The sequence below is a fragment of the Ammospiza nelsoni genome, chromosome Z (assembly GCF_027579445.1).
Source record: "Ammospiza nelsoni isolate bAmmNel1 chromosome Z, bAmmNel1.pri, whole genome shotgun sequence".
Lineage (NCBI taxonomy): Eukaryota > Metazoa > Chordata > Aves > Passeriformes > Passerellidae > Ammospiza > Ammospiza nelsoni.
In genome coordinates, this window is record NC_080669.1 from 78,964,069 (window position 1) to 78,989,807 (window position 25,739).

General features: G+C 44.6%; 1 protein-coding gene across 2 annotated transcripts in view; it reads right to left on the reverse strand.

Annotated features, from left to right (window-relative positions):
* The window catches only part of LOC132086256 (phospholipid-transporting ATPase ID-like), a 73,895-nt gene extending 48,538 nt beyond the window's left edge, over positions 1–25,357 (reverse strand). Inside the window, exons 1-3 of one of the 2 annotated variants that reach the window (XM_059491775.1) lie at positions 25,281–25,357; positions 17,744–17,822; positions 5,377–5,435 (exon numbers count right to left, since the gene is read on the reverse strand). In XM_059491775.1, coding sequence (XP_059347758.1) covers positions 5,377–5,435; positions 17,744–17,786 — 102 coding nt within the window. In that variant the 5' untranslated portion in view covers positions 17,787–17,822; positions 25,281–25,357. Of the gene's footprint in view, positions 1–5,376; positions 5,436–17,743; positions 17,823–24,769; positions 25,230–25,280 lie in introns of those variants that run through there. The other variant, XM_059491774.1, reaches the window with a different exon arrangement.
* Between the last annotated feature and the right edge of the window lie 382 nt (positions 25,358–25,739).

Here is a 25,739-nt window from a genome sequence, read left to right on the forward strand (position 1 = left end):
AGAAATGTGATCACAGTGCTGTGAATGTGCTCATGAAAAATTTTAATAAACTCATGTAACAGTGCATAATGTGCCACCAGGGTTTTGTTTTCACAGGGAGTACAGAACAGTCAGATCAGATCAGTTTTAAAACTCCCGAGTTCACTGACTTATTCCTGATGTTAGGCAGCAGTCCCAGCTCAACAGAAGACTGATAAAGGCCAAAAGGATGTGGTGGTGTTAATCTGGTCCCTGTAAAAGTCCCTGTAAAAAAGTAAACTCCCAGGAGTAACAGACTGACCAAACACTAGAAATAAAAATGCCAATTTCCAAAGCACAGTTCTCTCTTCCCCAACCGCCCCCCCCCCCCCCAGTTTTTCTTTTCTTTAAACAGAAAAAGGATAGGAATGTCTTACATATGCAACCCCTCGACCCTCTCTTGACATCACTAATGAAGTGAGTTCCAGGATCTCATCACATATGAGGTATGCCATGAAAATCTGTAGGAAAGCATGATCACTGGTTGTGTTTTCCTGTGTAGTTCCTTTAGTCTAGTGTCATCCAATCACTGAGCAGTTAATCATAATGGTGGTGCACAGGGCTGGCACGACTTGGTAACCTCATGTCATTGCTCACAGACAAGCCAAGCACAATAACCTAAAGGTCTTCTCTCTTAGGCATCCCCTCCAACAACACTGTGCTCTGCTCTGATGCTGCTGCCTGTCAGGAAGGAGGGAAGAAGGGGAGGGCAGAGCACTGCTGAGTGGTGCAAAGGAGACAAACTCCAAACCACTGTTTTGTTTTCATTATGGTCTCACACAACAAGACTCCCAGCCAGTGCGGTAAAGAGTATTCTCTCCATGAGACTTAATCTGATGAAGACCTGATCCAAAGGAGTCTATGGACTTCACTGAAGACCACATCTGGCACAGCTCAATGTTTATGTGCTTCTCAGGGACCTGATATGCCTTGAGGACCTTGACCTTACCTGGTGTCTCCAGTCACAAAAAAAAAACCCTGTCCAGAGCTCAGGAGTTCACTTCTGCTCAGCCAGGAGCCTTCTATCCTCACCTGAGCTATGCTGTAGAAGTTCCCATCTCCAGACTGTCTGTCCTTGTTTCCCTGATATATCTATCCAGTTCTATTTCTTTGATCAACCTTAGACCTCTGGTATAGATTTGTCTTCAGCCCTGTCTCTCACCACTTCTGCTTGGGTTCCCTAAGAGGGCCCTGGACCTGGTTCATCACCTCACCTTGTCTGGAATGGTCAGGATGGATCCCATCACCAGCATCCTGCCCTGTCCCTGCCAGCCAGATGCTGCAGGACTGCACCCTGGTCAGTGGGAGCTCTGCCTGAGCTGCTGAGCTGGACCATCTCCCCTTCCAGCTTGCCCCTCTCAAAGTACAGCCCGGCTCTGGCTGCTCCCTGACAGTGCCTCAAGTGCTCTTTAGATGGACCCAACTTACACCTCACTAAAGAGCAGTGCAGGTTGCTGCTGTAGCTATTCCTTCAGGAACTACTGAGACCACTTTTCACTTCATCACACCACACTCCCTCTGCCTTGAGCCTGAGAGACACTGGGAGATATTTATAGGTTGAGACAGGAAGAGAGGGCAGCTGGTGCCACAACCCTGACCATGCTGATAAGGACCTTGAGGACCACCCACCAGGCAGCCTTCTGAGATCAAAGCATGCAAGCAGAGGAGGTAGAGCCGAGTCTGAGCCATTACCAGAGCTCCCTGCTCTCCAATTAAATTTCAAACAGATAAGAGCCCAGCTGCTGATCCAGCCCAGGCAATGTGTATTGGCTATAGGAAGTCACATACATCCCTCCTGTTCCACAAGAGACTTCATCAGGTGACCCGAGTCCAAGCAGCCCCCTTGCTGCTGGTCCTGATGAAAGAATGCTGGCTTGACCCTGGGTCCTGATCCAAGGTGAAATCTGTCATTGACTCACAGGCCTTGCATTTCCTTTCCTATTGTCTGAAAGCCAATTTCAAAGTTGTTTTCACAGCCCTTCATGACGTCCCAGTGCAGCTGCGCTAAATTCCAATGTGAAAGCAAAGAATTAAAAAGGAACTAGGATCAGATCAACATTAAAACTCTTCAGAAGAGATTTTCCTCTCTAGATTGTTGGTGGAGAGCCCATCGTGGTGGGCACACAGAGGCTGTTCCCTTTGTAGCTATGTTGGGGTGAGTGCAGACAGATTAAGTTGAAAGAAGTACTTAAATATTGCTATACCACATCTGCCACCCTGCAGATGTGGTATAGCAATATTTCCACTTTATTTCAGTTTTTACACAGAACAAACTTCTTTCTGAATTCAGGAAGGATCTTTCTGTCTGCATTGTGAATAAACACAGGATTGGGACTTGACTTTTCATTTTTACTGACCTATATTGAGCCCTTTCCTGTGCTGCTCTAAGTGCCTTTTCATGCCACTCATTCACACTTTGTTTCTGAATCATTCCTTACTAATTTTGTGAGCTGGTGGGTAGTATTCATACCTTCACACTCAGCCCTTCCAGTTAACTGCACAGCACTTTGTTTTAAAGTTTGTTTAATTTTTCTAAGCCTTCTGCTCAACTACTGAGGCATCATGGCTGGGGAAGTGTGGCAGGCAGGGACACACTGCTGCTTAGCATCTCCTGTATTTTCTGCCAGCTCGGGGAGGGAATTTGTCCTCTGAAGTCTCCTGAAGCTGTAGGGTGATGGAGGTGGACATGCCCTTGCATGCCGTGGCAGACGTGGCTTTCCACGGTGCAGTACCAGGTTCCTGCAAAGCTGGTTTGAGCCATTCGGGAGTCTTGCTTCATTCCACGAGGGCCACCCTTCAGCAGCTGCCAGAGCTGATGTCAGACTCCACACACAATAGAGTTTTCAAGTCTTTATCAGTTCGTCTCTTCTCCCTTCACAGATATCCCGGAGACTTTGCACCGGCAAGGGACGAAGTCCCACCAGGAACAGGGATATTCAGGGACAACACACCCACCTCTGGTTGTACTTTCACACCTCCCCGCTCTTGCTGTGATAAAGAGGGACAATACACCCCTGTACCTTTGATCTATGCCTACATAATAGAAACTGCCCGTTTAGTGAAAGGCTCAAATCTTCACAGCAGGTGGGACAGAAAGCCTGGCTGCACCAGAAAGTCAATATGCAACACCTACGCTTGCATTTCCCTTTCTTTTTCCTTATTGGCCTTTCTCAGCAACTGCCTCACCCTAAAGAAACATTTACCACCTCACCTGGCTTTGTTGCAAGAACCTGTTCTATAGGTTTTATGGCTAATGTGGCCTTGAGTTACCAAGAAATCTGAAACTCAGTCCTGTGACTTTCACTGTCTCTAAAATACTTTTAAAGCTTTGTTATATTCGTGGGTTTCTTTTGGTTCTTAGTGGTCCTTTCCCCCTGAACCACATCCTAGTGTTTAGCAGAGCAACCCCACCATGATGAGACAAATCTGTAAGTGAGGAAGGTACCCAAATTTAACCCTTGCCTGGAAAAGCTAACTTTCAGGAGCACCATAGATATGTTATGGGAGGATGCCAGGAGACTGTCTCCCTTTTTGTCATTTCCACGTTCATCATCAATCTACAGCATGGGGTGTGATGTAAGTTATGAGCAAGTTTATTTCTTTCCATACACCCTAGTAACATGGAGTTAATAAATTGAACTTTTGCGAGGACTTATTGGAAATAAGCAGCTCAGGACATGTTGTGCAGCCCTTTACAGTTAGGGCAGTTCTTGCATCACCACCTAAAGTCTCTTAGTACCTCACCATCCACTTGCCACTTCAAGGTTTGGCTCTTTTGGGCAGTTTCCTGAATTTCCCAAGCCTCAGTCTACACACAACTCCAGAAATCATGAGCCATAGCTGACTAAAATGATTACCAAAACTCACTTTTTTTTAAGGAATTATACTGAACTGGCTTTTTGGCTGCCTTCACTTTATCACCTAATCACAGATTTACCGAAATTCTGAAGTGTTCTCAAAGCTGTCTACTTAATTGTGGCTATTTGCAAACCCCTGGGCACAATCAAGCAATCAGCTGGGAAGCACTGTCATGCAAAGTCAGTTTTCTGAGTGGCTTTTCACAGAATTAGGCATGGAACCAGAAGAGTTGCTTGTTGCCTCTACCCTGACATACCTGCTCATCTCCCTTCTACTTTCTTGTCCCACTACTGCACATTGCAGCCATTCAGTGGAAGATGACAAATCCATGTGTAGTGGCAATAACCATCTCAGCACGCTACTGGCAGGTTGTGTGCAAATCAAGTTCACTTCCCCAGTCTCAAATCACCAGTCTTGATAAGACACTCATGCTGCATAGTACTTCACATATATTAACTCCCATGCATTTCATATTCAGGACATATGCAGCATCTCTGGACACTGGGACTCTCTAACCCATGTTTGTGGCTGAAAACTACTGAAAACCACATGTTGCCATCAGTCAAACCTGCTGGCAAGTCACACTGTCCCCATCACAAGAAACTAGTGTGTTCTAAAATGCTTAGTGTTTTCACCTCTTGCCAAGAAAATACTGGTGATGTTCCTAAACCAAAACATGATTCAAAGAACTCCCAAGTAACTGAATTATTAATTTCACCACTGGAATTCAGATATTCAAAGGACAAAAATTCACAAAATTCACTTTGGTATTAATTGGCAACTGCAAACACTTTGAAAGAACGCAGCTTCAGGGCAGCCTCACAGAGGGGATGCCCCTGCAGGCAGGACAGATCTAGAGGCTGAGCTAGCGCTCCTCTGCATCAAAAAATGGTCCAGAAGCTTTGGAAATGAAGTTGCCCAAGGGGGTCCCTGGCAAATTAGCCTGGCAGCCCTGGGACACAGCCAGCCTGTGTCAAGGTGCACTTTGGAATCACAGATTTCATGGCACCTAAGAAGTGAACCTAAGTAGAGTGTTAGGAATCTGGCAGAAAAGCTGGCAGAAAGCCACAAGGGCCAGATTCAAAACCTTCCTGACAGAGATGATTTCACTGCAAAAGCTGAGGAACTGACACATTTCCTTTCATGTTTTACTTTAAATGGCGACAAATTTCCACAGAAAGCTCCCCCCAGGTTCCGTTATTGAAAGGCCTTGGAGCCTGATCCTGCAAACGCTTTGACTCACAAATAATTTTCTGTAAGTGTGCAAAGTCACTGTGTCATGTATTTCCAGAACTGGATCTCCTTCAGCTGCCCGTTTTTCAGGCTGACTTAGCAGCAATCCACCTCTGATGGTTCATCTGGCTTGTGTTTGCCTGGTTTGCAGAGCCATAGTTGGCGTGCAGTTATGCTCACCCCTTTGAAACAGCACTTGAGACATGAAACAGATGCAGCTACATCTGCGACTACATCTGCATGAAACAACACACACTGGTTACTTACAGCATATTCAAACTGCAGATTAAAATCCCGGTTATTTGCTTGAAGTTGTCTCTCTTCCTCTGCAAAGAAAAGGAAACACATCAATCACGCGTGAGGGTAAGCAGAGTCAATACAGATGTGAGTGGAGCATCAGAAAGTGCAGGCAGAGCTGCTAGAAGGGAGTGACATAGAAAATGGGAGCCCCGTGTCAGGGACCTGGAGTGGCCGGTGGCACTGATGGAGCTGCACTGTGGATGGCACCATGGCACTCTTAACACCATGGAACAAGTCTCCTCCACACACCACTTGCTTCAATGCCCATGCCTGGTCAGGTTGTTCACCTTCCCACTCAGCTAGTGGTGCTCACTCTTCCTGTCCTGCTCCTTCTCTTCCCCCTGAAGTCTCTGGAGCTTTTGCCATCAGCCTACAGCTGGTGCCCTTCTTCCAGTACAGGTGCATTTCTGAGCATCATCCCACTGATGCGACACCATCCCCACAGTTGTCATGAAATCAAAAATTTCTGGAAGGATATCAAAAGGTCATCAAATCTGTCCTTTACCTAAAAGCAGGGGCTTGCCTGTCTTCCCCAAAAATGACATAGAAAGCTCCAGCACTAGCTGTTTTTCAATTGCCTATTCCAGGACTGAAGTTTCCTCCCCCTAGGGCAGTCTTTCCTTGTATTATCTAACATAAAACTCATTACTTCAATTTCAAGAGGTTTTGTCTTCTCCCAGGAGGGTCGAAGGTGGTCTTCTGCTTCCCCTACGTTCCTTGTGCTACTTGCCAGGAGTACAGATGGTTGAGGGAGGGGATTTTCCCACTCTGCTCTGCACTGCTGCAGCCTCATCTTGAGTCCTGTGTGCAGTTTTGGGCACCAGAAAGTGCCCAAAAAGGTATAAAAGCTATTAGAAAGAGACCAAAGGAGGGTCATGCAGATGGTGAAGGAACTTGAGGGTAAGCCATATGAGGAACACCTGAGGTCTCTTGGTCTGTCCAGCCTGGAGAGGAGTAGATTGAGGGGAGACCCCATCGCTGTCCACAACTTCCCCAAGAGAGGAAGAGGAGGGGCAGGCACTGATCTTCCCTCTGGTGCCCAGTGACAGGACCAGAGGGAATGGCCTGAAGCTGTGTCAGGGGAAGTTTAGGCTAGATATCAGGACAAGGTTCTTCACCCAGAGGGTGGTTGGGCACAGCAGCAACCCTGACAGAGACACATTGGACAATGTTCTCAGGCACGAGCTGTGGTTCTTGGGGCTGTTCTGTGCAGGGATTCTGTGGTTCCAAGTTCACTACATCCTGAAGGCTGTTATGCCTTACACTAGCCTTCCTAAGGGTAAGCAGTTCCTCTTTCTTCAGTCACTTCTTATGCATTAATCCATCAGAAGGAACATCACCCTTGGTGCTCTCCAGGGGCCTTCCCAGCTAGTTCAGCCCATTCTGGATGGATGCCCAAAGTGGGCCATGGTTTGCAGCTGAGGCCTTACCAAAGCTGACCCGGGCACAAGGGACATATAACTTTCCTTGCAGACCATGCACATCATGCATAAGAATTCACCCAGGAGTGATTAAAAGTAACATCCTTATGCACCATCAGCATACAGAGGATGGCTTCCCAGAATATGATCCATTTTGGCAGATCCTTTCTGGCAGAGCCAGATGCCTCATCAGGCAATGCAAATCTTTCATTTGTCTTTGCTGAACTGCATCCAAATTCTTTCAGACTATTTCTCCAACCAGTCAATTCCAATCCTATCTTTCAGTGTGCTTGTAGCTCTACCAGCATGGTGCCATTCACAGATGTACTGAGTGTGTTCTTTATTCTGTCAGCCAAGATGTAGAAGTAAATATTGAATACCAGACTCAGGATGGGATATACCTCTGATGAATCTTTCAAGTTTCCTTATCAGTCATCAATATCTATTGTTAATGTATTTTTTTCTGAAAAATCTGGCACTCACAGTTTTATGAATTTTATCTCAAGCACGTATCTGCAGTTTACTTGTTAAAAAATGCCACAAGTGACAGTTAAGATACATGGCAGCTATCTGAGGCTTTTTCAATAGCCCTCCAGCTACCACTAAAACAGAATTAATTTTGGTTTGATGCAGTTTTTCAGGACTGCTGACTGTTAATCATCTCTTCCCCACACACACACTCCTAGTTACTTTGAAGTGGTTTGCTGTATTGTTTTAACCTTTACTCAAGTGAAGCCAATACATCTATAATTGCTCAGCTTTTCTCTTTTCCCTCTGCTTGCTCTCTTCCCAGTCTTCTGAACTTTGCCTGCTTGTGAGCCAGACTCTCAAAGGCAGAACTGCTCCAGGGCATGCTTTACCTTACCCAGTCAACCCATTCTCTCTCTATTCCAGCCCAAAATCCATCCCTTTCTCCTCTGCTTTTGGCAAGCATTATGTTAGATATCTAGAGGGAAAAAAAGAAAAACAAAAAAACCCAAAAGAACCCAACAAAGATACCACAACAAAACCCCTCTGATTTCTTAGCTTTATTTGCTAGGCTTTTTCCACTGAGCCTCCCCAGAGACCCCAACTCTTACAGAACAACTTTTATTGCCCTTTATGTCCTTGATAGCCTTTTCTCACTTAGAGCCTTTACCACACTGTTTGTGCTGGATAAAGCAAACTGGTTTGCACCTTCTAGAGGCATCCTTCCTTTGTCTGAAGCAAATGGAGAGCTTCTTATTTCACCATTTCACTCATCCTTTTGAGCCTTTCTCTGAAAGGTGATAACTTATACATGTGCCCTTAATATAAATTAATAATATATGTGCCCTTAATATCAATTAATAATATATGTCCCTTTAATATAAATTATTTAAAGAAATGACAGCTCTGTCTAATTCTCCCCCACCCTAGGATTCCTTCCCATGAGGTCTCAGCTATTAGTTCTTCATATTTATTGAAGGTTTCCTTCTTCAAGTCAATGTTAAACAATTTGATACTGTCACTTTTTCCTAAGTATCATCACATCATTTCATAACTATTCCTGTTTACACTCCCTTCAGCTTTCAGAGGACCAGCCAGCTCCTCCCATTCCCTCCCTTTTGGAGGGAATCACTTCTGAAACAACCTCCTCTCCAAAAAGTTACCCACCTCTGCACCAAAAATCTGTGCCAGCTGAGTAGGTCGTGTTCCTCTACATTTCTCTCCAGCTCTGCCTCTGCATGGACGGAATTCTTCATTTACCACTATATCCTGCCTCTCAGAAAAGTTTTTTTTTTTCTTTTTTTCCCCATTTTTCTCTTTTTTCCTCTTTTTTTTTTCTTTTTTTTTTTCTTCATAAAAGACTGCCCTTCTTGGTTTTCTATGCTTGTGTTCATTACCTTGTAGCATTACTAAGAGATTTACAATTTGCTCATCTCTTTCTTCAAGCTGCATTTCAGACCATGTAGTCATGAAAGGAAAGCTTCTGTTGACCATACAGAGTTAGTTTTATTATTTTCTATTAATATTCCAGCCTCGTGAGTTATCACAGCACGTGTCTATTACACCTATTAAATGATGTGTTAAGATATCTAGTTCTTCCTGTTTGCTCACTCTTGCATTAGCAAGAGTCTAAGCTGTTCAATGCATTGAAGTGCTAGCCTTCCTCCTTTTCCTTCAATGACCCTGTAAATACATCGCATCCCTAATTTTTAAGCCCTTTTTCAGGTCACCATTTTTTGGTCTCTGTCTGTAGGCTATTTTCATCAAGCCCTCTAATCACTAATGTAAAGCTATGTTAGCAGGCAAACGTGCCTTTCTCCTTCTTCAGGCACATCTAACAGCATCAGTCATTTTGAAATCAGCTGCCATCTGCCCCAAAATGGGTAATTCAGATCAACCACAGTGGCTTCATTCAATACCCTCAAAGTGCTTAATCCTTCACTGCTTTCCTCAGACAAATTTTTCTTATCTTCACAATGGGGAGAACAATGTACCAAGAGATCAGTCACTTATCTGGTGTCCCAGGGGAAAACAGAAGCAGAGCTCAAGAGGTTCAGACTTGCTGGGCTTCAACTATTGTGTTGTGTGCTCCTTCAGGAATTTGTCTGAGAACAACTGGTATCCTTAAAGCCGGTCAAAGATAAAGCTATTTGTGAAAAAACAGAACTTCCCAACACTTGCCTGTTTCCTGCCATACAGTAAGTGCTACCCTTATCCCCTCCTCAGGGGCTCCAAGCCTAGCCCTGGAAGAAGTGCCTCAGAAAAGATAAATGGTGTTAATGTAAATAGGAATAAATGACAAAGCTTTGGAGAGCCTCGGTGTCACAAACTGCAGCTTCTGAAGTCCTTAGTGGCTTTCTGTTCTGCATGCAGAAGCGGAAATCCAAGTGCTGCAGGCAACAGCTGAACATGCCCTGAGCTCCTTTGCTCTTCCCAGGGCACTCTGAGGGAGCAAGAAGCCATCCCCTTTCTCAGGTTGCCCCCAGGGTCTTGGCAGCCGGGGAAGAGGCACTTGACACATGGATTTGAACTCAGGGGTCTCAAATGCACTTAGAAAAAAGCTGACACATGTATGTGCCCCAGTGGGGAAAGGAGCCTCTCAGAACAGTGAGAGATGCACTTTCCAAGTGGCTTTTATGTGAGAAATATTAATGGCAGCAAACAGCTCTGGGATGGCACAGAAATGTGAGGCAGGCAGTGGGACATGAAACAGAACAGGAATGAGAATCAAGGCACTGCACACCCATACAGCACTTAAGGGCAGGTTTCCTGTGATAACCCTTTCTTCAGGCCCCAGGTAACTGTGAACCTGGTTCAAAACTGAATGGAGCCTTTGCCTGCCGTAGCCGTCCATCTCTCTCAGAGGCAGTCTCCCTAAAGGCCAAAATACAAGGCTAATTCCTAGTGGTGACATTTAATTTTTCCTGCTGGGTAAGAGCCAGTATCTTTGGCTAAATCAAGACTAACCACAATAAATGTCACAGAGAGCCTCATCCAACAGCATCAGCAAGGAGAGCTTCCTGTCCTCTGGCTACACCAAGGGAGAACCACTGTGACCACATGCGCAGGGCAACACTGCCTCAGTGGCTTTTACCAGCTGAGGACTGTGAGGTCCTACTGCTGCCTCCTAATCCAGCAGTTCTCAACCACTGCAGACCACATGACTCTCATTTGTTTCTGGAATAGTCAGGACAGAAATGAAGTCTCTTGGATGATCACAGTAAACAAAATATTAAGAAAAGTCAAGCATTACACCAGCTTTGCCAGGAAACCATAACTCAGGGTTTTTTGGCTGTAGATCCAAGCATGCATGTCTTAGCATGCCCTGTTGATTCTGAAAGCAATGAGGAAAAAGGGAGAGTGAAGCTGTACGGATATCAGATGAGAAGTTTTTCATTTCTTGAAACTTTTTAATATATCTCTAAGTAAATCAAATGTTCTGCTTCTGCAAATTGCATTCACTGGAAAGAAGGAATGGTATTTGTGCTCCAAGTTATCATTTCACTGCCACTGAAAACTATTTTAAATTATTCATCAGTGGAAACTCGGCGTACATAAATATGGCTTAGTGCCCAGTTCTTGGTCTAACCACTGAGACCAAGTCACTGGGAAAGTGCCTGTTTTCTCAGGCAGACAGTTTTAGAAGCTAAACCTCAGAATAACATCTGTATTTAATAAAATTAAACCCATGCCAAAAAATCAGCTATAAATGTAACTGGCCAGCCCACCAGCCTTCTTACTTTAGGACTGCTGCATGGAAAAGTCCTGCAAAAGGTTAGATTCAAGATCTGGTCAGACAGCCTGGAAATTAGTTTCTGGTTTATGCTAAGGAGCATTTGCCAAGAGAAGTGCTTTCAACAGGGTATTGGAAAAGTTTTGTAGATATTGGGTCTTGTGGCTCCAAGAAATGGGAGGTTAAGGTCTGCCTGGTTTTGCCAAGTGCTTTACAAACTAGGCACTGATACTCCATGCACGAAATTAACACAGCCCACTTAGGGGAGTGCCTGCATAACTAACCCTGACAACAGAACAGAGACAGCATAAACTCTGTGAAAACAATAATCTCTCCTCCACCCTTTAAACAAGTGACCTCAAGAGCAAAAACTCTGCCCTGGACCAGCTACAAAGAATGGCATCCAGGAGCTGGACTCATCTCCCCAGCTTCCCTTATAGAGTGGTTCTTAGCAATGCTATTACCAAGTTGTGAAAGCTGTAACAGATTGTTTTGGCTCCAAGGGAACTGACCCTACTGGGGCTGTAATTCAGGTCTCTACTGCAACAGGCTGTGAGAGGTCCCAGAAGACCCCCTCTAGTCACACATCTCATGATGTGTCTCCTGCCACCTCCTCCTTGTCTCACCTCCCTCCTAACTTTTGTTGTCCCTACTTTTGGGCACCTCATCATCATTGTGTGGCCCAGCTTCTGGTATGGCCACCTCACACCCAGCATCCAGGAGACCAGCCACCTCCTGACAGACAAACAAATCCTGGCCCTGTTTTCTGGTCTTTGCTGGACTGCTCCTCTATGTGCACAATAGATTGAAAACTGCCATGGTGAGTCGTTCCCTCTACCCTCCCCTCAAAGAACCTGAGAATTACAGTCTCCACTGAAAGGCAACTCCATGGGAGAGGGCAAGTCATCATATACTGTGTTAGGCAACCAAAATCTTTTTCTACTAGGAGGTAATTATAGCTAATAGCTAAAGTCTCATTGCACCTAAAAGCCATAATTTCCCCTTTTTGCAACCATTTGAGGCGAAATAACTATGCAACAAGTGTCTCGATTTGCAGGTGCTGTGTCTGGGTAGAGTCCCTGCAACTGGGGTAAAGACAACGGGATTATTTCTTACAGCACTGGTACCACAGAATTTCACATTCATAACACAGCAGTGCCCTTCTGGCATCAGAGCTGCAACAAGTGAACTTCATCCAACACCAAAGCCAGGGATCTTTACACCAAAGGTTTACCCTCTCATATGGATCACAGGATGCATGGGTGAAGCAAAGAGCTGTATGACAGGCTGAGGATCATAGTGATTAAATATCTATATTTCACAGCCAGTCTGGGACACAGACATTTGTCAGACCCTCCTTTCCTAAGTGCCATGCCACCCTCACGCTGTAACCTGAGCGGCGCCGTGCACCTGCTGCTCTGCAGCACGAAACCAAAGCCCATCCCTGCCCTGAACTGCAGCCAGAGCCTGGCAGGGTTCAGTGAGCGTGGCTGGGGCAGCAGCAGCACTGAGAAACCACTGGGATGGAAAGGGGGAGAGGAAGGTCAGAGCCAAGCCCAGCTCGGAGCAGGAACATGTTCAGCTGATTGGCAAGCAAATGTGGGTTTTTTATTGACTCATTGGGGGGGCTCTCCTGAACTCCACGCTACAAACCCACACATTTTTAATGTGCAGATGCCCCCTCTTCTGTGTAGACTCACTGACTGCTCTGGCTGGAGAGGATTTATGCTGGCAATCACGTGCATTTTCATCTCAGAAATGAAGTAGACTGTGCTGAGTGTGAGGCATTTAATTAAGAAAAAGGATACACCATGACCTTAGAGCGACACCATCATCAATGGGTTTAGCCCTCTTTCATCCTTCCTGTCCCTCCATTATTAAATAAATATATTAATTATATCTTTTTGCCTCAAAAACCAAGAATCCTCCTTCCTCCTGAAGAAATAAAATGCAACAAATACCCTTTTATGGTCATGGTCAGAGTCTTTGGTGATTGGTACTGAGCTCAGCCTCCTGCTAAACATCAAACAAACACCACACATAGTGGAATTTCTCACACAAGTAAAACATTCCATATATCCAGGGCATAGAAAGCCAAAATATTTTGCTACTGGCATCACTAACAGAGGGCCCACTTTGGTGATGTACTGACCTCCTCCATTATCATAGAGCAGAAGAAAGGTCTGAAATAAAAAACCCTGAGGGTGAAGTGGAAATATTTTTTCGCCTTAGGTCTAGTGCATTTTTAATATCAACATAAAGTTCAATGGTAGACCCTGCCCTTTTCTAAAAGCAGCGTTTTCTGTTATCACCATAAGAAAAGAGAAAAGAAGAAAAGACAGCTCCAAAAGGATGCCCCAGATTTTCACAGCATGTACAACATTTGTGGTCAAATAGCACTCTTGGGACACAGGTGGAAGAAGTGTTGGATAACCTTAAACCTGATAATATTCTCTTGTAGCTTTTTCTAGGAAGGGACCTAGGTTGACTCATCTCTTCCCTTTTCCCATCTCCTGCAATAACACCAGCTCTGGTTTTCCTTCCTTTCCTACTCCTGGCAATATCTCAGCCACCTGCCCTGGCTATGGGCAGACATGGGGACTCATCATGTCTCAAAAATGCCTGGCAGCAAATTAATTCTCAAGAAGCATCTATGTCTTTTCATATTTGTTTCAGTCCACTTCAGAATGAAATACACATTTTTCAAATATAATAGCAATATAAATTGTCTTTTCTTCATTTTAAAAAACTGATTTTTCCCCCTCCACAGTTGGTTTAGAATTTTATATCACTCTGTGTCCTGGTTTTATTTCTGATAATAGTTCACAATATTTTGACTAATATTAGCATGTCCAAAAAAGCAGCTTTTTTTGTCTTTTTATTTTGAAAACTAGTCTGACAGTGAGTGGCTGGCACATATAATTTCCTTTACTAGAAAACCATATCCCTTAGACATGCTGGTAAATTCCACAGCTTAACACAATTGCACTTGTTGTTAATAACAGCAATGCACAGTGATAGGAAGTGATGCAAAAAAATCATAAAAATAAATACAGCTCCAAAACGAACTTTGAGAAGTTTTTCAATTCACAGTTATTTCCCTCATGGGAAATTATGTAAAAGTAAATACATTTTTCATACTCAATTTCTATTGTGGTGAGACACTTCCTATTGGATCGGAACAGGGGTCCCAGAAGGCAGCTGAGCTAGATGTGCCAGTCATGGGCTGCCTTCCTCAGGAGCTGCCAAGCTCTGCCCAGAGCCTGCCTGCTCCAAGCCCAGCTGCCTTGGTGAGTGGCAAGAAGGAAAACCCAGGGGAGCCTTCCAAAAGCCCTAGCTCAATTTATAACCTCCTTCCTCCTCTCACAGTGCCCTGAGGCTGGGCTTATGGAGACGAAACTGCAGTAATGACTGCTCTTCCATCTGTGATGACTGCTTTTCCATCTGTGTAGATGAATTCTCCCTGCTCTCTATTCCCATTTTTCCGACGGACAGTACCTGCCTATTCCTGTTCTTGAGGTATGAAGCTCCAATGCTGAACTAAACCACCATGGGAGGAAGCCAGTGAACAGAGATGGTCCACAGTTATCACAGGGCACCAGTTATGGGGATTTTTAAAGGAATTTTGAATGAGTTAGAGATGGACCTCTGAATTGTTTTTGATTGTGTGATTTATTTTTTTTATCTTCTACATAGACAGGAAGGGTGAGTTCAGCTCACATCTTTACTATGTGGTTCAGAACGTCACAAAACGCCTAGTTACAAGACCTTTTAAGGATTTCTTGACCAATAAAGCACTACCAACAAGGATATTTATGTTTTTGATCCAATCCTTAAATCTTTCATCTTACAGACTCATGCTACAGTGTAAGCCAATCTTACGCTATAAGATAAGCCAATCTTACTACCAATTTCTTAGCCAATCATGTTATGATACACAAACCTACAATACTACATTCTAAACGTCTTGTTTACATTTGTAAGTACTTTTTTCCCCCTACATCTAAACTTTCTTCTTCTTAACTTAACGTGTCTCTACTTTAAACTATAACTCCACATTCTCGCTCTATCCACATTCTCAAGTTCTGAAGCCCCTTCCAAGATCTCAGATCAACTTCTGTGTTTAATTCCAAGCTTTTGCTTACAGGCCCAAAGTCCTAAGAATTCCTTGCATTTCAGATTCCAACAATCAGCCATCTCCAACCCTCCACACATTTGATGAACTAGAAGTGCCCCCCTTCCACCCATGTCCACTGTAGGTTAAACCTCAGTGTAAAAGATCTCAGGCACCTTTTCCATAGAAACACCTCTGCTGCTTATCTAAGAGGTGTACCTCCCTGCTTCAGCTGGAACAGCTTCACCAACATTACCCAGCAGCGGGTCTCCTCCAGGCATCTTTGTGTGTCAACATGAGCTGCGTTTTAGTTACACTCCTGATAAACTTCTATAAAGAACTTGAGACTATAAAAAGCCAACCCTTATCTCCAAGAAACTTAAGACCATGTAACCTGTCCTCTTAAACTAAACCTATCATATTTCACCTGCACCTCAGCTCATGTGGAAACCATGCCTTGCTGGGGAAAAATGCTGGGTGTCATGGGAGCAATCCTTATCCCAGGTCTAGCAGCTGATGCCTGAGGTAAAACATTCCCTCCAACTAAAGTCATATCATGAGCATGGCTCTTCAGCAACATTAAACGTCATCCAGCTTTGTTTTTGGAACAGAAATTTGGTCTTTCCATAAGCAGTACTGCCCCTCCAAGATGAGCACATGGGATGCTCCCTGTGGGAGGGCCTTGCCTGCTCTCAGGCAGCACAGTCCTCTGGACTTCTACAAACACAAAGACTCATAAACTCCTGGATTAAAACAGCACTTCAACACTGACATTCTAGTTAACATTCTAGTTAACACGTCTAGTTAAATGTTTGCAAGGAGAAATCATAGCTTTGGGGATGCAAGGCAAAATAATTAAAAACACAAGAGGAGGAGAAAACAGTCTCAGCTTCCTGTTGTGGAAGCTCCTCATTCCCTGATCACCTCTGCTTCCTTTATCCTCTGAACTTTTTCCAGTTTGCCTTCATTGGTTTTGAACTGATGATTGGATGTGAAAAGAAATTATTCTTCCCAATAAAATACAGGCTTTATATCTAGGAAGATCTGAGTTCCTCAAATATTTGTTTGAGCGTGGGGGGGCTGAACCCGTCCCTGCTAAAACCCAGGCCCGGGCCCAGGCAAAACACAACACTTTCCTAATATAGCAACAGAATTTCTTTGATAATCTGAACAGCTACTTCATTACAAGTGGGGTGCCCTGAGTGGACAGCGGCTCACAGACAAACCCGTGCTCCCTCATCTGCAAAGCCAAGATGGGGTAAAAAATATCTGGGGCTGGCAGAGATCCTTCCCTGGGAGCAATATCAACCTCCTCTCCTGGGACTGTCAGAGAAGCAAACGGATGCCCCTGTCTTAACACCAGGGCTCACAGTCTGCCCTGGTCCAGGAAGGGGAAATAGCAGCACAATTGCAAAAATAAACCCCTGGGAAAAAGCTGTTCAAGCTTTTGAGCTCAGAGAGGTTGGAAAAGAATTTCTTGTCAAAATACAAGTAGGGCAGTAATTCCACATTCATCAAATACAGAGGGGAACACCCAGAAAGGAAAGGCTAGAGACTTTCCCTCTTCACCATGTCTGCAGACCTGGATCCCCAACCAGAGACTGCACACTGGGTCTCTCAGGGTGCACACACGGGTGTGCTCTCAGGGTCCATGTCTCTAATTTACTCTTCTTCCTGTTTCTGATTGGAGGGAATATCTGGGCCACTGCCATCATAAAACAGAATCATACAATTGTTTAGATTGTAAAAGACCTCCAAGATCAGCAAACCCAACTGTTTACCCAGCACTGCTAACTCCATCACTAAACCATGTCCTTAAATGCCACATCTACACATCTGTTAAAAGCACCTCCAGAGATGGTGACTCCACCACTGCCATGGGCAGCCTGTTCTATACTTGACAACCCTTTCTGTGAAGAAATTTTTCCTAATATCCTAACTTCCCCTGAAGTATTGAGGCCATTTCTTCTTGTCCTGTTGCTTGTTACCTGAGAGAAGAGACTGACCCCCACCTAAACTACAGCTTCCTTTCAGGTACTTTTAGAAAACAATAAGGCCTCCTTTGGGCCTCATTTTCTCCAGGTTAAACGCCCCCCAGCTCCTTCAGCTGCTCTTTATAAGACTTGTACTCTAGACCCTTCACCAGCTTCTTTTCCCTTCTCTGGACACACTCCAGCACCTCAAAGTCTTTCTTGTGAAGGGCTCAAAATTGAACACAGAATTTGAGATGCACCAGTACATTTCACCATCCAAAGACTGCACTGGACCTTCGCAATGTGCATTGCTCATCCACCCACTCCCGCAAAGGATTCCTGTAAAAAAAAACCACCAAAACCCAACTTCCCCAAGGCAGTCATGTGTCACGACAGTGCACAAACTCTGTAGCTGGTCCTGTTGCAGACATGCCCCCATTCCCTAGCACCCAGTCTGCAGCACTCCTCCAAGGCAGTATGAAATGCAGGAAAAGGAAAGAAAGTGTATTTTCTCCCACCTGCTCTGGGCCAGATATGCTCTCAAACAGGAGCTCAGGGACTTGCACATGTGCTGTATTTACATTCCTTTGCTCCCATGAAAATGGCATTAACAGACCACACTCACCTTTCAATTTCTTCTTTCCAAATTTTAATCCAAATAGAGACATCCCAAAACTTTATTTTAGTCCAACTCCATGGAACTTCTGCAAGAGAAAAGAGAAGGCAATTCACAACACATAGAGCAGCACAAACATGTCCTTCTATGCCAAATAAATGGGGGAAACAAACTCCCGAGCACTGTGGCTAGCAGACACAGTTTATCATCTAGAATGCATTAAAATACAAAACAATCTTAAGTTTTCAAGTTGCATCAGTGGGCCACCTTACCTGGGACATGCTGGTCAATTCATCACCTGACATGGCACAAAGAAGGGACCAGTGGAGGAGAAGCTGAAAGGGACGTTCTCATTACATTGGTGCCATATGAAAATGAGAAATACACACCCAGAGCTTGTACTTTAGGTACAGAGGAACTGTGTGTCTACCCAGAGCAAGACCAGCCTCCTTGAAGAGGAGGAAGCAGCGGGAAGCACTGGTTTCCTGTAAATCTGCTGCTGCTTAACACGTGCTGGCTCACACAGTTGTCCATTCCTGGTCATCCTGCATGTTTGGGGCATACCACAATAAAACTTCTCCTCCGCTGGCTGCAAACTGCCTGGCCCAGAAGCTAAGGCCAGGCACCAGAAATGCATTTCAGGCTCTGAATATGTCCTGATAGGAGAGGAATAGAGCATAAAAAAAAAAAAAAAAAAAAACCAACACATCAAAACTGGCTTGTGGTGAAATTTTCAGTGTCCCAATCATCAGACAAGTTTATTTAAAGGCTTTGAAGGTGGTATTGGGGCTGACAACCTAGAGGATCTGTGAACAGGAGAAAAGCTGGCATTGCTCTGTGACCAGGAGCCTGAATCAACAGGAACACTGTAGCAGTTGCTTAAGTGGTCAGTGAGGCAAGCTGGGGCACTTGAGAGAGTCACAGTCTATCCAGAACAAGTTTTCTAGGTAACAGAATGCAGTTTTTAAATTTATCCTATGCTATCTGTGCAGAGCAAGGGTGCCTAAGGAGACAGGAACAGCAAATATATCATATTTTGGAAACACTCACATACAAAGACAGCCTATGCCACTGCCCAAATGCAAGCCTGATACAACACCACCAGTGTGAGCTTGGACTTCATGTGTTTGCAGAAAAAAGGGTAAACTTTAGGGAAAACTCTACAATCCCCACATATGCCAAACTTGTGCTCCAGATGCTCCAGCAAAGCTATATTTAGCAGCTGCAGTTGCATGAACCTGAATTCAGTGAGGGGTTTGGGAGCCTCTCTGTGCCCACTCTACTTGGAAGATGTCCTTTCTCTGTTCACTCCTCCAATTGTTTCTGCTCATCGTGACAAGTGCTTTGGTACCACCTCTCCCCAGAACTTCTCTGCCCATGAAGACAAACCACTTAAAGTTAAAATATGCAATGTCACAACCTAAAGCTTTCTTGACCCTGCTGACCCAACTTACTTTCCATCCCTGACCTCAGTCTATCACTTTCAACATATTTCTTCCATGTTTTAGGATTACTATTATGTCTTACAAAACCCTACTAACAAGGACAGAGAGCTCCCCATAAGATGGCGGGAAGAGCAAGACACTCCTCACACACATAGAGGTAAAGACCTCAGATTTCCTGAAGCACCAGGAGTCACAGATCTGAAAATCCCTGATCTGGTAATCCTGGCTGCACAAGGATGGCTGTAATCAAAATATTGATGATTACATGATCCATATGAACTCTGGATGTTGCTGTATTTGCAGAACATTTCAGAAAAACAAAAGTCACTCCTCACTGTCAGCACAAATATGCAAAAGGTTAACTGGTTATAATCATCATATTGATGATTACATGACCCATATGAACCCTGGATCTTCATGTATTTTCCAAAATTTTTAGAAAAACAATCCCCAGCTACCAAACCTCTCCCAGCTGTGTACTCAATTAACAAGGCATATAATTTCAGCAGAGGGTGAAAAAAGGATGTTTATATTTTTGGGGGAGCAGAGAAGCGAAGGTGGTTATAAGCTTTCTTTCATCAGTAATAACATGAAACAAATAATAGACTTTCACATCTTCCAAACAAAAAACCTGAAACTTCCTTCAGCTCTGACACATGGCTTTTGTTAATTACTGTGATTCTTTGAACCCTGGTTTCTGGTGGGACTGCAGCATGACAAGAAGACTGAAACAATACAGTATTTTGATAGGAAAGCATGTAGTTCCCACAGCTTCTCAGTGCATTAAATCAGGATTGCATGCATTGAATGTCTTCATTCAGCAGTAAATTTAAATTACCATCATGGCAGCACAAATACCCTTATGGGCTTTCAATTCCCACAAACCTTTGCCTTTTAGGGAAGACGGGAGATAACTTTGCCACATCCATTTGCACCAATTACCTCTCCAACACATCACTACCACCACACACTCTTGGCATACCTGCTCACTTAGTTAAATCCCAGGAGTTCTGTATGAATCCTTGCCAAGCTGACCTGATCCTCTAGGCAAAACTCAGTTCCTGACTTGCCCAAACCACAATGTCATTTGAAAATGTGTCAGTATTCAATGGGCACACAGATGATGGCATTAAGGGCTGGACACACCCCTATTGCATTGATGTGTACCCTTTATTTTCATAATATTGCAAATATCTTCCTTTACTGCTTTGTTATTGACTCACACATCTAATCCCCATAGTTCTTTACAGAGGAAAGCCACTCTCAGGAGGGCTGTGGCTTCTGTGCAAGGTTGCCTGCTCACATCCCCTCTGTGACTCTGCACTGTCACACACAGGTGTCTGTTTTCAGTTTGAGAGCTCGCTGACCACCAGCTGTCAGTGTGAAAAGAAACACAAGCAAGTAATGGTGAAATTGTCCCCTTTGGTGGAGCCACAGGTACTGCTCCCGTTTGTCTCACTTATGACAGCTTGTGCAGACACATGTGCTCTCCTGGCTGACCTTGCCTCTTCCTGCCTTTTAGCCCCATTTTTTTTTTCTTAGGTTATTTTAGACTCTCAATTCTACCTGAATGGTCCAACACCTTTGCACTTGAATTTATCAACAACGTCCCTCTGGGTATTTTTTCCCCCACAGATTTCACACATAATCAAAATTCATGCCCCTGTTCAGTTTTCTTTATTTTCCTATTTTTTAAATCTGAGATTCAGTTTCCACTCCAAACTTGCAATGGAATGGGTCATCAGCCTCCTATCACTCACATCTATTTTTAATTACAGTTTTAATTTCTCTTTATGCTTTCCAGGGGAAAAAAAATTAAAATTATCAGGGAAAAAAGGTTATCTCATATTTCTTTTGTTGTGTGGCTTAAGTACTTCTCAAATTTTGGTAGGACAATTTCATGGCCTCCTTTTCCTGAATTAATTAAAAACCCATAAACACACAAAAAACATTCTACAGTCAGAAAAAAAAGGCAATTTCCTGTTTGTGTTAATTTTCCCTGGCACCAGCTATGGTCAGGCAAAGTGAAGCACTGCTTCAGTCTCCTCTAGTTGCTTTCCACAGTCTGTGTCAGCCCTTCTGGACTCTTTGTTGTTCCGCTTTTCACTTGATTATTTTTGGATTTGCTTCATTTATTTTTACCCCAGGTACACAGCATTGTCAGTAATCAACTGGGGCTCAGAGCATCTGAGCACTCATGTAGGCCCCCTCAGCTTAATAGGACAACGTGTTGCTTCCCCATGTTTTCAGGCCCTATAGCAGAAATTATTTAAAGCTTGAATTCCCATTTCTCACAGGGAATTGGGGGTACAAGCTACAAATAAATTATCCCCTCTCACCACAGAAAACTGTTGTACCTACGGGGCTCTATGAACTTTCTGCTGCTCACACATCTGCAATGTGTGATAATCCACATATTGACAGTCCACCTGCTTTATGGCTGCTGACAGTCTGATCAAGAGCTCTGGGTGTTTCAATAGCCACAATGAGAAGCTTCTTTGACAAATCTTGAATAGGAAAGTGATGTTTTCTCACAACCCAAATTCTGCCTCATTTAAGAGAGGTAGAAGTGAGGTGGGTCAAGGTAATCCCAAGTACAGGTTGGGCAGGGAATGGATTGAAAGCAGACCAGAGGAGAAGGGCTTGAGGGAGCTGCTGGATGAGAAGCTCAACATGAGCTGGCTGTGTGCACTCAGCCCAGAGAGCCAAACGTGTCCTGGGCTGCACCCAGAGCCCCGTGGGCAGCAGGGCAGGGAGGGGATTCTGCCCCTCTGCTCTGCTCTGCTGAGACCCACCTGGAGCCCTGCATCCAGCCCTGGGCTCCCAGCACAGGAACCACAGGGACCTGCTGGAGCCAGCACAGAGGAGCCACCAAGGTGATCAGAGGAATGGAGCAGCTCTGCTGTGAGGAAAGGCTGAGAGAATGGGGGTTGTTTAGCCTGAAGAAGGGAAGGCTTTGGTGGGATCTTAGAGCAAATTTCAGTACTTCGGCTACAAGAGAACTTGAGAAGAACTTTCAGCAAGGCACATAATGCCAGGACAAGGGTGAATGGCTTCAAACTTAAAGAGAGTAGGGTTTTATTAGATATTAAGCAGAAATTCTTTACTGGGAGGATGATGAGACACTGGCACAGCCACCCAGAGAAGCTGAGGGTACCTCATGCCTGGAGATTCTCAAGGCCAGGCTGGATGGGGCTCTGAGCAACCTGGACTAGTGAAACGTGTTCCTGCCCATGGCAGAGGAGTTGGAACAGGACAATATTTAAGGTTCCTTCCGACCTAAACCATTCCACAATTCAATGATTCGGCTTGAGAACACAACTGCAAAGCTCCTCCTGCATGAGAGGTAAGTTGCAATGAGCTACGACACGTGGGCTTTGCAAAGGTTCACTGAGGGCTGTACTGCAAACTGGAGGAGGAGGGAGGCATTTCCCACCACCACAGCCTTAAATGGCAAAATGACAAAAGGCATGGCACAAGCTGGATGAATGCAGAGCAGATGTTGTGGATGGAAAACATGTCTCTTTTCTTGGCCCTGTTTCTCTGGACAAAGCTATATGATACATCAGATTCAATGATAAATATGAATTAGAATATACTTAGTGCCTCTGTTCCTATCACTTCATTCCCAGACTCTGTGAAATGATCCATGTTAAATACAATCATTTTTGGAAGGTTTATTTTAATCCAGATCATGGGGTGTAGTTCAGTACAGACTGAAATTCCTGCCCAAGCAGTGGTCATATCAGATCTGAGGAGGCAGTGCTGAAGTATGAGAAGCAAGCTCCTAGAAATGAGGAGAATTAGTCAGAAGGACAAGGTTTCTCCAGTCAGTTTTGCCACCAAATATCCTGTGGTATGTGTATGCACAAAAAACTTTAAACAACCCTGTGCAGGTACAGATTCAGAAAGCGTATCATGCCTCCACTCACCTTTCCAGGTCAGGTCAGTTTTTGCACAAAAGTTTGAGTTTTTAAAAAAATTTCTGTTTAGATGATGTAATGATCACAAATACCCACTGATCTTAGAATTCTATTATTTTTCATGCTAAACTACTAAATTTCCAACCAATAACTCAACGTATGAGAAAATAGATCCCAGAGAGTAAGCATCATGACAAAAAAGGTTGAAAACCTCTTTTTTCCACTCATTGCTCTTGGTGGAGTAGTGATGTTAAATACAAGATCTCAGTCCCTAAATTTTGAACATGTATCACTTTACGCTGGATTTGGAGGCACATCTGAGAAAATACTAAGGATTTAAAACATATCAGGTCCTCAACCTCCCTGTTTTATCCATGGCCTTGTGCTGGAGCTGGATAGTTACAGTCACTCACGGGTATTGCAAAAGAAGGACATCACAGAGCAGTGTTTGCCAAGGCTCTGGTAAAGCAGCACTAAGGCCTGGCACACCTGGCACAAACTGACCTTCCCATGTGCCACACAAAGGCGTGTTTGCCAAGAGGCCCCTTTGAACTGGAGCTGTACTAACTGTTTCAGTCAAATTTGTCAAATTTTGGTTCCAAAGAGAACAATGCATATGCTCTTCCTTACCAAAAGAAGACGCAAAAATTTCAGCCATTAGAAGTAATTAGTATTAATCATCTTTCAGCACTGAACTACATTACTATTTGCATTTCTCCACCCCTCCTTACATCCTCTTGTGTTTGAATACCTCAAGAGCAAAACAGGGAATACCATGTGTTGTACCACTCCCTGCTTTGCAAACACAGAAAGTGAGCTGCAGAGTGGACAACCAAAATGTGTGTTTTGAATCCAAAAACTACTCTTTTTCAGGACTGAAATCAGATTTGGCAAAATTAAAACCTGGCATAAGTTTAAGGCACTGTAAGTGGTCACTCCTGCCATCAGGGTTTACAAAAGCAGTGTAGCCTCTGGTTTAGCTCTACTGACTCGGTGCGACGAGTTTGAAAGTATCCCTGAAACCTCCCTGCTTTTTCCACACCTGAACAGGTATTGTGGATGAGGTGAGCCAGCCCTACAGCTATTTTCTGGTGCTGTTCCAATCTATATATACAGAAAGCCATGGAACTCCGCGCTCCCACCCCTACACTCCAATGTGCCAATGCAATTAGCTGTAATTGCTGGGAAACAGGCTCAGTCTGTTATCTGCCACGTCTTAAAGTAATGATCCAACATCCTCCATCTGTCTTCATTAAAACACTCTTTAAACTGACACCGGGGTGGCAGTCAAAAAACTGCATTCAGCTCCTCTGGGTGGGTTAGTAGCGACGACGCTCAAGTTACGGATCAACAGCTGTGGCTGCGGCGGAGCGGGTTCCCAAAGAGAAAGGCAGGCTGATCCCTCTGGAACAAACAATAGCAGCTTCCCCGGGCGGCTGCTGCTGCTCCCGCTCCTGCTGCTGCTCGGAATCATGCACAGCTCAGCTCACTCCACCCAGACGTCTCCCAGCTCGCCCGTAGGCAAAGCTCAACCCCGAGCGCTTTGATTAAGCTCGGCAAAACTCATGGATCTGAAAAAAAAAAACCCTCAAGTTTCTGTCCCCCCGCGCACCGCCCCGAAACCGGCAGGAAAAACGAGAGAGCGGAAGGAACGCGTTCAGTCTTACCCTTGAAGGCTTGTAAAAGTCACAGCAACAAAGTTGCTGCCCTCCATAGCACTCCGGTACACTCCTCTCTTCTCATTTACACTCAGCTTTATCCCCTCCCAAGACCGACGGCTTCGCTCGCAGTCGCAGCGCCAGGACATTCACCTACGGCCGCAAACCTTATCTGCGCCGCGCGATGGGCATCGCGTGTCCTCTCCGACACCTTAAAATCCGCCGCTGACTCGCTCTGACATACAATGTCCCGGCAACTACACTTACTCCAAGTTCCCTACTTCTTACTTCAGTCACTGGGCTTGGCTCCTTGCCAACTCCTTTTTTTTTTTTTTTTCTTTTCCTCCCCTTTTTCTTTTTTTATATTCTGTTTCCTGTAGGGAGGGAGAGTGTAGTAGCTCCCTTAAAAATAAAATGTTTCAGTGCTACAAACTGTGAAGGAGTAAAGCAGAAAAGCAGAGCACCTAGGCTTGGGGAACCCCAATTAACTCCAGAGGAAACAGCTGCTTGCTGTACCTACCTCCTGCCGACGCAGAAGCTTTCAAAAAGAAAGCAAGCAAATAAAAGAGTCCAACATATCAAATTGTTTTCAAAAAGGATGAACTTAGGAAGGGATCCATTTCTTAGCAGCAGCCCCTCTCTCTGTGTCTGTAACACCGGAGCTGGTCAGGACTCCTTAAACCCAGAGACACAGTCCTACAAGCTGATCCCAAGGCTCCACCTCACCCACTTTCCAAAGTTGTGAGTAGAAAAAACTCTGCAGAGAAAAGCCTCATAGAGCACAATTGCATAACTCAACCACAGGGCTTCCTCCAGCCAGCCAGAGGATTGCTTCGGCACCGAATTGCTTGCTCATCCCGAGAGCATGACCTTCCCCTGTGCTCTGGGACACCTGCCCGACCACACCATGGTCACAGGGACCCTCCTCACCAGAACCCCCCAGCACCCTCATGAGCCTTCCAACATTCCCACCTCATTT